General features: G+C 40.1%; 1 protein-coding gene across 1 annotated transcript; it reads right to left on the bottom strand.

The window, feature by feature from the left end:
• Positions 1-11,850: 11,850 nt before the first annotated feature.
• LOC135483964 (bis(5'-nucleosyl)-tetraphosphatase [asymmetrical]-like) lies at positions 11,851-12,285 on the bottom strand. The gene has a single exon (XM_064765037.1). It carries the CDS (start codon positions 12,283-12,285, stop codon positions 11,851-11,853), a length of 435 nt encoding a protein of 144 aa, XP_064621107.1.
• Positions 12,286-13,542: the final 1,257 nt, after the last annotated feature.

Genomic DNA, 13,542 nt, shown 5'->3' with positions numbered 1-13,542 from the left:
TTTGAAGATGGCCAAACTGAAAACGATGGTCGGATGGCACGTTTAACGATAACAAAGACACCCTTTGGTGTTCAGCTTGCACTGACGATGGACAGAGAGCGGGTGTCATTGACTGGCAATATGTCAACAAGATCATATCATAATATGATCAGCGTATTGGCTACGGTGGACTGTTGAAAACAGCATCCAGGAAGATCACAATATAAGGTAACAATCAAGAACAGATAAACACTCATCTGTCAGTGCTTTTGGCGACATCATACTCGGTTGTTAATGAAATATTTTGCACGAACATATTGGGAAGCACAACTTGGTAGAGAAAGGAACATGGCTATCACAATTAGGGTTCAAAATCAGCATTTTTAATTTGCTCGGTGACCTGCCCAATGATGGTAAAGCATCGCCACCTTGATTGGAGTATCTCCGGTCAGCACGCCATCTTCCACATCAATTAGCCACAATTACTTCTTAATTAGATAACAAACATCGCATCGTTCATAGTCTCATCTCTAATTTCACAATCTTCAATCAAATCCAAATTACAGAGTTGTTTCGATGATGTTACAATTTTCACATTTTTCTGCTTAAGATGTTATCTCTCTATCGTTGTGGAGCACTGTCCTCTAATTACTGTCCACATCGATTAAGAACACCGTTGCCGCCATCAGTCCCTAGTGCCCAAAAATCACCTCGAGATTTTATCTCACGAACACAGCGCAAAATATCATGACCTTGTTCAGAGCGGCACGATCTGCCTACACACTTGGTGCTGCCTAGTGTCCACTTATGGCAAGGGTGGCCTGGGGGCAAGAGATGCTGTACCCTTTCATAAAGGGAACACATAAAGGGTAATTATAGTGGGAGAGCCAGTGAGACAAATGGATCAACAATGCTGACCTTTACGGTCTAAGTGGAGTCAAGACTCGAGGCTTCGTATTTCCTCCTGATAAAATCTTCATTTAATGCTCATTCGATGGTCACAGACAAGAAGTGTATTGAATTGAAATTCAAAGAATCAGGGTACACCCTGAAAATTTTTTTACCCGGCCATCATGGTATTTGTACATGCGTTAAGATTAAGGCAAAAACCCACGAATATCGAATATATATGCAGATCCTGGAGTGAAATATACACCACCTTGATCAGTGCAGATTTGATCCAAAGATCCAGGTTGTGTGTTAAAGTAAAAACTTCCGCGGTTAAAGTAACACTGTAGTTGCAGCAACCTAGGTTTAGGTCACCCTGAAATTGTGTGTAGGCGCCGTGCCCAAGGGAAATGTAGGCTTCACTCAAGTGTGAGGCAAACCAGCAAGGAAAACACTAAGTGATGGCAGATTAAAGCCTGCTACAAGTTGGTGCCTAAGGCCACAAACCCCGACATAACTTCTACATCCAAAGATACAGCATGCATTAGAACGTTTTTAAAGATTTGACAGAAGCCAGAATGCACGAGGTGTATAGCCAAAGCATGAGAGAAACTGTCCAGGAAAGCACCTACTTGCAGCTGCTGACGGAACAGCTACCAAAGGCGTTTACGTAAGAGACTATTTGCCAACTTTGGTGTGACAGCTAGCTAATGAAATGAGCACAACACTGCCACTCTGCCTGCAAATCCTATATTGAGCCCTACCAATGATGAGTAAAGTAGCTTTAGTTTGCGTGACACCCTGACTATCGAGTCAAAGTTGCAAACAGACAATGTCAAGAGGCGAAACCTTACAAGTAATAGTGACAATCATCGCAGAAAGCCAATAGAACTTATAGCGTAAAGCAAAACGGATTGGCGAAGACATCAGCTGTTAAGCAATAAGCTTGTGGTGTTGGTAAATAGAGCCCTTTCAGCACACAAGGCTACGGAAGAAAGTGAAATTGTCGGAGTTGAATAAAGTCGAAGTCACATCGATGTAAGAATAGCTGGTTTATCATTGAACTGACAGGACTGACAATTGGTCCAGAGTTTGAAACACTGAAAGAAAATGATTTTTTACTTTGGATTGGACTGAAACGGGCTTCAGAGAACTTAAGTTCTGCCTTGTACATGTACGGTACATCCCACACATTAGCTGGGTAACAGTGAAATCCATTACCTAGTGTGCTCTAACCTGAAAGTAATCGGTATTTGGAGCTACAAAAACATGGCAATGGGCTCAGCCTTTCAAGAAGGCTCTTGAAACTAAAAGGTGGAAAATGTGTGGGCCAATTTCACCCCATTTTAGGGTCAATTTCATCATGTTTTGCGGTGAGTTCTCAACAATGTTTTCGACAATCTATTGAGATGTGATGGACATGCCACCTACAAGATGTGACCCAACACAGCGATATGATACAAAATTGCATAAGTGAATGGTAGCGATTTGATTCAACAAGATGTAAAACACCAATTAGATCTTTTTCGAAGACCAATTTTCGGATAAGTGTAGATTCTGATGATAAGGATGATACTGTGATCCATCACACCAATTGTACCGAGTGGGGGACAGGTGGTTCCTATTTAAGAAATAAGTGCTTCTTTTTCCAAAAAACGAATCACTGTCGTCTACATTAACAGCAGTTTTAAGGATGAATTTTGGTAACAATTTCACCTGATGACAAAATAATTGGAGTTTTTTGTGGAAGGGATAAGCTTGAATGATTCATGTAGAAAAAGAAGAGCTGATCCTAGATAAAGCACAAAGACTACCAAGTTTGTGATGATGACCAATGGTGATATGATGTCATCCCTGTATTGCCTACAACAGTCACTTGCCTCACAAGACAAAGCAACAAACTGGCAAAAGATGAGAGATACGATTAGAGAAAAGGTTACACCTGTCGTGGTTTTGAGGATCATCAATTCAGTGAATGAAGGACAGGGGCTCAGTGTCAATTTGATCTTGGCAGAGAGATTCAAAGATACGGCAGGACCACCAAATGACCATCTGAAGTTGTCACTGAAATGTTGTGATGTTGAGCACAGGGAAGTCAAAAAAGATACGGATGGACCGCAGTAATTCCTGAAAATGGATGGTGTTGCACAATATTTTGTTTTAAGCTGTCCCCACACAGAGTTCTTCAGCTTCTTGGGAATTCATTCAGAATAGATAAGAGAAGAGGGCAAGACACTGTTCATAAAACCCATCAACAAATCAACAGTTCATGGATACATCAGGTTGAGCGCCCAAGCTATTCCTTTAAACAGTTAGCCTGTTAGCGACCCCAATTCTTATTTTCTTAAAACCTCTACTCTAAAATAGATGTTCCCAGAAACTGATACCCTAATAAAAAGACTAAGAATGAAAACAATAGGAAATTGGGCTTCTACAACCTCTTTAACATCATCTTAAGTTTTGACTGAATGCAATTGGTGTAGAGTGTCAGGACAAAACAAGACTGATATGGATCCCGTAATCAGGGTAATCGTAGACCTTTAAATGTGGATTTCAGACCAGCGGATCAACTTCTCAGGTTTGAAACAACGGAAATGTGGGTTGACACCGAGCATTCTCGATCAAAAGAAGTCGATCTGTAGTGTCACTGGATACTTCAGTGATGCACACACTAATCCGCCGCCTTGAAATGCTGGCAAATGCTATTATGACAAGACAACGCTCATTACGTTAGCCTATTTACAGAATATTATCCCGCTGGGTAATTACAAGATCGCAAATCTTTAATCACAAAATTATAGCCTTTAAATATCACTGTGAAATATCTCCTTTTAATCCTAGAAATTTGTGACATCGTCAATTGAATGCCGCAGACTCCAAGGGCATTGTTTTTCAAGATGGCTGCCCTAATGCAAACTGACAAATCCAATTTTGTCGGCTCCAGCCTCGAAGGGCTATTCACATGTTAAAGTGACGGACAGAGGCGACTTTCCCCGACGCAGCATCTGGCACTAAACAAAGAATCCCTCGCGACCGAGGAGACTAACACCCGCTCGTCTATTTTTATTGATGGAGGTGGCAAGCCCAGCAGACATACGGCCAGAGTGATCATTCAAGCCAGAGGGAGGTTCAAATTGATGTATATATGAAATATGCAAACAAGTTTTCCTCAAGTGCATGGAATTTGTCATCTTACAAGATGTGACAGAGAAAGTTTCACAAAACCAACAAAGCTGAACAAGCGATCATTTCCATCTGCCAACATCACGAAAATGGCTCAGAGAGAAACTTTTCTCCAAGTACCCAATCTGATTCTGATCAAAGATGCTGATGAAAATGACAAGTTTTTCCTTTACCAGCAAACTCTGTTATAATGCAGTTTTCATGTTCAAACCACTTTGTATGAAAATCACCTGCCAAATTAAAAGAAATGCCGTGGTGCTTGGAACCTCTCGTGACATTCTGATCAGTCGAGGCATTATTATTGGTTTTCTTTAATATCCTCATGTGGCAAAGAAAATGCCATATTTGATTTGCCAAAGGTAAGGAGGTGGGTAAAGAAAGACTTGCGTGTTATACCTCACCCAGCCATCCCGATCGAAGATGACATTGCGCGATAGCATGACGACATATCTCCTTAAACTCCCCGGTTGGCAATCACAAATGAAGTCACTTTAGCCTGCCATCTTACTGTAACAGGTAATCAGATTGAAAAGTTGCCCCCAGGAATATTTCAGACGTCTTTTAACAACGTGATGTACCCTTAATCAGACCCGATTTGAGGCTAATTTTTTGGTTTGGGTTCCCTTGGCTAATCACTCCGTCCAGGAGTAGACATCGTGAAACCTCTTAATGGTGCTAAACTGGCGCTAAACGTCGAGCGCATAGCTTCAAATCAAAGTGCTACGCCTAACAAGCCTCATCAGCCAGCGATGATGATGTGCGGCCCGTCACATGAAATGCTACACCAGCAACAGTTATCATGCCAGCTCTTTATTCAGCCAATCAGATCAATAGAATTTGACATCTGATCGAGCGTTGGTGATAGATACGAGTGTACCCTTTAGGCACAAATCAAAGCCAACCATGGCAATGAAGCTCCGCATGGCAATAAGGTGATTTCATGAGCTGTCATGGTATCTACCTCAATTTCCCAAATATAAAGCCATACAAAGGGGTTGTATAATTTCAGGTGATCCAAAACAACACAAGCTTTCAGAAGTGTTTGAAAAGATATACATGTACATGTATGAATAGATAAGAGGCCCAAGTGCCTGCTCATGGTGTGCACTGATTGGTGCAAATGGCACTTTTGGATATTGTTAAAGCCACAGGAGCAGGCCAATATCCGTTTTGTGCATGTATCAAAGAGAGCACATACATCCCCTTTGCCTTTAAATCATTTGAGCAGCACTGGCGAGATAATGCACCCAGGCCGAGGGATCGAACCAATGAAACACGACCTGTTTGATTGTCAGTTGGCAGTCCACTCGACCATTGCAGGGCTCATACAAATTGCCTTTTATCAAAGCAGCATTTTCCTTGTACAAGTAGCACGCAGCTACTGGAAGAGCAGTGAAATGTCATGATATCTCAGTTTGTTTTTTCATCAAATTTGAGAGTCAACATACTTCCTCATTCTTTTCATTTAACTGCTCATCCGCAGTCGTCTGGATTTTTTTAACCTAAAGCTATAAAGTAAGGTCTTTAGAAACCCCTATCATAAGGAACAAATTGAATTTAAAAACGTGTCTGCCTAGCATTACTGCTGCCAAGAACACGATCAGGAAATTGACATGTCAGGTGAAATTGATGGGACCGGGTATCTGGACACTAAGTAATAATATTAGTATAAATAAGCCAGGGCCGCATCATGAATCAGAGTCCATCTCGTTAGTCTTTCAAACAGACCGTGGAATAAAATCACTCCAAATCTAATCATTATTGTTTTCTTTATCTATCGGCACTGATAGTTGTCTAAATCACAGCGATGCAGGTTTGCCAATGGAGACCTTAACAAGCGGGGAAAATTGCTATAATAAGTTCAATCACCGAATAGCCTGTGGTCTAATGGACGATATCGCACTGACGATGACCAGTGGACGCCTATTTGCGCGATTTCTCGTGATCATTTCTGACACTAATGGAACTTCTCCCATAAAATCTGCGAGTCATTTTGTGTTCACTTAAATTACACACATGCAATAGTCGTCTTTGTCTTTGAGAGGATTGAGGCATCAAACAACGAATGAATTTGGGAAGGCTTTTTCTGAAATGGAGTCACAAATTGTTCCACGGTTATAGACGTGTTATAGCGCGCATCGGGTTGTTGAAGTATAAATTGAGTTTGCATCTTACCGGACCTTAATGTCAAAAAGATCAGTTTGAAGCCAACATTTCATTCAACTTTATTAGTCAGTGTTAATATTTCATGATTATTGGTTTTAATTGAACAGGTTTCATGCATAAAGCAATGAAGTGTCATCCAAAGTCTTATAACGTTTACAGAGATCAGAGGTACCCGAAGTAAATAATGCAACGGGGCAAGAACTTTATGGCAATGCCATGACCAATCACGCTCATCCTGATTCAATCGCATTCGCGCATGAAAGATTCATCAAGAGCATGACCCAAGATTGCTCGATGAGGCGTTGCTCTTTGCCAGGACGTGGAAAATGGTAAAATATTAACGAGTTTCCTCGGTCGTTTTCACTTCTAATTTGACATCGTGAACACATTCCGGGTGAATCCGAGGAACAGTTCGGACGGGAGATCCAATCCCCCGGGATTCCTCTTTTATCTTCGGTTGTTGATCGAAAATTGTGTGGCAGGTTAAAAGGTGCGTGGAAACACCCGAGGTGAATTTTTCATGAAGGAACTGTCAAACATGGGCCTGATATTGTAATTCAATTTGAGGAAAGGTGCAGGAGGTATTGTCTAAGTGCATGGGCTAGCCTGTCATTTTTTGTTTAGGTTCCTGACACAAGTTTTCTGTGGGTATCTTTTCAGTAAATTTACCAACATTAACACAATTCTGGCCTCCCCCAAGTGAGAATGTACTTTAGAGTTTATCGCTGCTAAGAATCTCACACAATCCTCCAAGTGACAGTTTTGAATTCAAATTTAGAGATCCACGGGTCCCAGGGGAGCAGATACAACAGATGTGAGGGCGAGCAAGGACATGATTGGTTTGATGGAGTGTCCAATCTTTACACCTTGGTGAACCTACGGCCCATATAGCAAGCAGCATCCATAATGGATTAACGGGATCTGACATAAACCAGGCGATGGCTTTCATGATGCCAAACCAATGTCCAAACAACATAAATCGTCATCCTTTTTCATTGGGTATTACAATGACTCCTGGACGAGTCTCGCACTGTGCAGCTAGTCATAAATCAAACAAGAAACATTCTGAACCATCAGAGATACTCCGTTCGTAACCTCCCCGCTGGTGTAACGGACCGGAGTACGGGTTAGCGGAGTTGATCCAAAACTTGACGGTCAAGATGACAAGAAATCACGTTTTCATCTGCTTCAGGGAATGGTTTTGAAGGACCAACTGAGTTATTGAGGGAATTATTACCAAGCTGTCAGCTGCCAAGTCACCTTTCACTCTACAGTAGTCAGTACCAGTACTTTCCATCATCAAATTGCACGAAAATGGAAAAACCTCGAGTGCACTCTGGAAGCAGGCATGTTTTCCACGCCAGGAGTTGTGTGTGCAGCTATACCCCAGTATCAAGAAGGCTTTTCGACTGACAAATTCTGTGTTAAATAGAGAGCTGAAAGGTTAGGTAGGGTTGCCAGCAAAGACGGAGACCAAGGAAGAAGAAAAGAAATTATAAAAGGTTTCATGCCAAATGCCACACAGTGACTGACAGTAACAGAAATTAACCGACCATTGGCAGCAGCAGCAGCAGCCTTGATCAAGACTAGTAAGAGGCAGTTGTGAAAAACCTGGTCCAGTAAATCCAATCGTGTGTTATTTGGTCTTATTACTCAACCATAAACTCCAGTGATTCACAATCATTTATTCATCAATGCTTCTTTATGATATCATCAACATGATCAGGAAATAACGGCGACTCCGCGATAATCATCGGGAGATTCTCGTCAGGATCCAGGGTGACCAATTAGCGATGAAGGTGATGGATGGGCGAGATTGTATCATGTTGCTCATCCAGACACTGCCGTGACATCACGGATGACGATCGTAATCGAACAATGAAACAAAAGATTTTACGACGACGAAAATGATGGACAGACTTTTCCAGCTGAATAGTGACCTTCGATTCCAGCAGATTGTGTCCTTCGGGATAGAAGTTCATAAAAAATAAATGAGGAAAGAGATAGGACTTTTTAAATAAGTGGTGATGATTATCGTTAGATATTACCAAATTGAAACATCTTTCTCCACATGTGATGAACCAAGAGAGGGAGAGAGATAGTTTATGTTGTGGATCATGCGGCTAGTACCACAGCGATAGTGTCTGAAAATGAAATAGAAACTGTCTCTTTTCCAATGGTTTATTGAATTCTGATTCATCGCCAAGGAGCAAGAATTCCACATTTTTGACCGTTGAATACTGGGTACAATATCGAACAGATCCCCGAGGACAATGAAAATACTGACATCAACACAGATAACACCAAAAAGCAGCCCTTCTTCCATTTTGATACGAAATTGACAACTTGACAACTTTACCCTTTTGATGAATATAAAACATAAAGGCTATTTGTATCGGAGTGGATGTAGGGAATTCTTTTGTTGGACATGCAAGCATGAAAAGATATGGCGAACCCAATCTGAGATGCCAATGGCACCCGAGGTATTCAATAACAATATCGATCATCATCTGAAATATAACAGATTTAAAATCCACAAAATGGAAATCTAACCGGGCCCCCCATGTGGTGACAATACCACCCTTAGGCGACTGTTAATGAATGCTCATCAGTTGTCAACAGGTCTAAAAAATGAGAGGCACAAAAAATTCTTGATAAACGATGACATGAATGACGTATTCTGAAATAAGAACTTTGTAATAGTTATGCACATCAGGTGATTCATAAAGGAAATATGTTCAATCGCCTACAATTCAAATCACCATGTGGGTTATTTCAGGGCCCACATGATAAATATACAAAGAAAAAAGACCGTTGTAGATGCATTTTATTTTTTCATTCATTTTCAAATTGTACAATGTACATGATTAAAGAATCGATGTATTTAAGCTATCACGGGAAAAGTGAGTTAAGAAAGAAACAACCAGCGAAAGTACTACTATGGACTTGATGCACAAGAAGAACATTCCACATAATAAAATTTAACAATAACTTTAAACGTTCATGCTGAATTGTGATCGCAATCACACACCCACTTGAAACAAACTGATAACTCTTATGTACACCAAGAATGCCAAAGGTTTTACATAAAAGACGAAAACACGACCACTGTTTACAATAAAGTACATATCCTGATTTGACAATAGAGCAATCGTTTGACTTTTGCCGTATATCTCACACAAGGTTACTGTTTTTCAACGCGCCATAATTTTCTCGAATTAACTCATTATCGTTGCTTGGGTCTTTTGTAAATTTCCATTAAAGACTGGACTTAACTGGCTGATAAAAAGGCCTTTTTTGTTCCGACAAGTTACAAAGCCAAGCGAATGCAAGATCTGTCATAAACAAGATTTCTTTGTAGATTATTTTATAACCCAATCCCAACCTTTTGATAAGAAGAGACAAGACCACTAATGAATATTCATAGGTTGGAGGGTCGAGGCCTATCAATTAGACGAGTGCATGTTTTTTACTCTCAAGTACATATTTGGAGAGGTATTGAAAAAATATTTGCTGTGGCAAGTCTACAGATATAAAGAAATTATTTGATGAAAAAATTAATTTCGAATTTTGCTAATTGGGTAATAGGGGGCGTGTTTTGAGTTTTTTCTGCCAGTTGGCTGAAAACAGTGGAAATATCAAAGTCTGTCTAATTTGTCGATTATAAAAAAATTTCCGTGGTCAATCACCAATTTCCATCGCACCAGTTACTCGCAAGACTAACCCGTATATCATATCCGAATTTCAGTTTCACTACTTGACGCGTTCTTTGATGCGTCGCGGTCAAACATTGACAATTTAACTGCTAAAAGGCTTAAAAATCAATTGTGGTCTTGTCTCTATTTACACTACATTTTGGGTCAATATAGTGAAAAATTTGAATGTGCTCAAATCACTCTAATTCATTTAGAATATTGTATTGCTGATGATTTAAGGTCAAAACAAGCTAAAATAATGAGAAAAAAACTTAATTTGACCCAAATAAGAGTCAACCTAACCCCGGTCTAAGTTCGGTTTCATTTTTACAAGTCTTGTTGTGTTGCCATTCATTTTGTAATTTCTTTGAAACTACTTAGGCCTTGATTCTGAAAGTTGTGCCCTAAGCAGCAAAGATATTCCTAAATCACATCCTAAATGTTCAGCTCCATAGCTTGCTTATTCTGGCCAGGGCAGGTCTTTGAATTTGGTGCTGTTGGCTGCAAAATCATGACTTTTTGTCGATTTTGTCCTCTTTCGTCGCTTTGGCACAGTTGTACCACTCTTTGAAATGTCTCTCATTTCTCCAAAAATGTCCAGATATGACTTTCCTTTGTTGGAGAGTTGTGGGATGTCATGTACATTAGTTTGAAAAAAATCTCAAAATGTTAACCCCTGAAATGTACCTTCATTGAGACAAGACCACTAATGAATATTCATAGGTTGGAGGGTCGAGGCCTATCAATTAGACGAGTGCATGTTTTTTACTCTCAAGTACATATTTGGAGAGGTATTGAAAAAATATTTGCTGTGGCAAGTCTACAGATATAAAGAAATTATTTGATGAAAAAATTAATTTCGAATTTTGCTAATTGGGTAATAGGGGGCGTGTTTTGAGTTTTTTCTGCCAGTTGGCTGAAAACAGTGGAAATATCAAAGTCTGTCTAATTTGTCGATTATAAAAAAATTTCCGTGGTCAATCACCAATTTCCATCGCACCAGTTACTCGCAAGACTAACCCGTATATCATATCCGAATTTCAGTTTCACTACTTGACGCGTTCTTTGATGCGTCGCGGTCAAACATTGACAATTTAACTGCTAAAAGGCTTAAAAATCAATTGTGGTCTTGTCTCAGAACAACCTTCCCCATCAATAATCACCAGAGTACAGACTTAACTAAGAGACCTCTTACGACAACAAGAAGAATCAATATATCTGTTGGCTCAATCTACCGAACATTTTATCACCGGAGATGGCAGCAGCTCCTGGTGCATAATTCTAAACACTTCGTCCGATCCGTTATGGACTGAAACTAAGACAACTTTGAATGGGATGTTAAAACTTAAAGGAGACAGTAAAAACAAACAACTGCTCAAAATCAAATTCTTCTTCATGGCTCAAGGTTATGAAGGGAATTATAATTAATTCAAAGATTTCCTTTTAACAAAACAAAAAAAGGATAAACAGCTCTGCTCCATTAGTGGTCCCTTGATACGTCTAGGTCTACACATGCCATCCAAACACCAAGGCTTCGGTTTTTTCCACCCTGCTTGCAGTGGTACTTGACATACGCGTACTAGAAGTGCTGTGGAATTTTCCCATCATTTCTTAAGACTCTTCCTTGTTTGTCGATGGTTCTAGAGTGCCGTATTACAAAGGCAACGTTGTGTTGCTCCTGATACCGAAAGAGAGTTGTTTGGAAGGCGGGAAAGGATGAGAATTTGGCCCCAACTTGAAGGGAAGTGGGAGTTCTTCCACCGCCACCGCCTTTTTTTCTCCAGCTGACGTCATTGATGACGCGGTCATGTTAATTTGCATCTACTGTGAATGCAACCAACTTGTTCCTGCGTACACAGTAGTCTGCTGTGTACATAGCCACTTCGTAGAAATAAAGCACATCAGTAAGTTGAAATCAAGACAAAAAACTGCTGGTTTGCTATTGTTTCAAGACGTATTCATGAGCAGCAGCTAGGGCATCCTGCATTTCTTTATAGAACACATACTTTTGTGCATCAGTAATTTCGAGCCATTTATAGTCCTGATGTTCATCTGATAATATTACAGGAGTTTCTGGATTTTTAAGTTCAGCAAGCCAGTACTCAACACGCTTCAGGTTGCCTCCAACATGATAGTGCAAAGTTTTCTTAAATCCACTAATTACTTTATAATCGTTCCTCTTGAGTCCAGCCTCTTCCTCAGTTTCTCGCATGGCTGTCTCCAACTCAGATTCACCAGGATCAACATGACCTTTTGGTGGTGTCCAGTGGTGTTTACCGTAAGACGTTTGAAGCTGCAGATATTGAATACTTTGAGACCATCGCCGGAAAATTATGAAGCCTGCGGCAACCAGAGTACCTTTTGGAGTAGCCATGTCTAGAATTTGCTCCAAAATTATAAGTTATCAATCCGAGATGGGCTGTGCACTTTCAGCTTCTTCTGTTCTAGCTAGAAAGTGAGATGAAGAAATATCTTAGGATGCAGGTTATCATGCCAAATCTCATGGTATTCTCACAAATGAGGTTTTGTAATCTCATGCCCATGGTAACGTCTCTCGAAGTCGTATGCCATAATGGCATTGCTGTTCCAATGTTTTATATCATTTACTGTCAGGGGTCCATAATTATCGCCGACGTCACTTCATATCATAACCTGTAACCAACATTTTCATTGGAAATATTGTCATGACATCAATGGCAATTAGGAATATAGGAGTTCGTTGACGACACAAAGAGAAGGAATAGGAATATAGTAATACTAGTATGGGAACGAGTTTACAATCCCCGATCACACCCCAAAAAAAGGTCATCAGTTGACTAACGAAGCACCACTGTTCAATGGATTTATAGTTGCGATCAAACTACGTCATTTCCGATCGGGGATTGTAAATTTTAACCCTAGTATGCTATGTTGTCTTTTCGGTGTAGCAGCCTAGCCTACATAATCATGACATAACATTGCCTACAAGATACACTATCATGTATATGTACTACCACTATACAGTACATGACAATCACTGTGTAAAGGATCCCAACATAAAATCTTTTCAATACTCATTTCCTAACCGTTACATCAAAGTTTGCGAATGCATAAGCGTTCTACTATCTCTTTACTTTCTACATGTCGATGAACATACGACTGACACACTATCTATTTAATACTAACAGTGATTAAATTTGAGCGAAATTTCAAATTAATTTCTCTCAAACTCCATGCATCCATTTTGTTTCGTTTTGTAGTCTTCCGCATTTTCGATAGATGGCAATGCTGGTTGACTTGACATCTAGCGGCAAAGGGAAAAACTAAATTCCATCGTCTGCATCCGCCACACTGCCGATTTTGAAACCTTTTTCTGATTGCTATCAGTCAATAAAAGTTACTTTTTTATATCCATATATATTAAATGATAACACTTTTTGGAGAAAAAAGTAACACGAAAACTCCGGATCAGACTTATGCAGTTGACAGTCATAGTTCAATCATTAGTGCATGCACGACTCATAATAATTTGACGTTGTTGACTGACGAACAGTCATTTTTGACAGCGTGCTGCCAGAAGCTGCCGAAATTAAGGTGAAGTGCCACACCCACAAGCTTGACATTCTGTTGAACTGCAATGTAAGTCTTCGTA

The sequence above is a fragment of the Lineus longissimus genome, chromosome 2, assembly GCF_910592395.1.
Source record: "Lineus longissimus chromosome 2, tnLinLong1.2, whole genome shotgun sequence".
Taxonomy (NCBI): domain Eukaryota; kingdom Metazoa; phylum Nemertea; class Pilidiophora; order Heteronemertea; family Lineidae; genus Lineus; species Lineus longissimus.
This window is presented reverse-complemented; position numbering and strand designations above follow the sequence as displayed.

Excerpts from the sequence above, each read along its gene's own strand:
- LOC135483964 (XM_064765037.1), bottom strand. The coding sequence starts at position 12,285 with ATGGCTACTCCAAAAGGTACTCTGGTTGCCGCAGGCTTCATAATTTTC.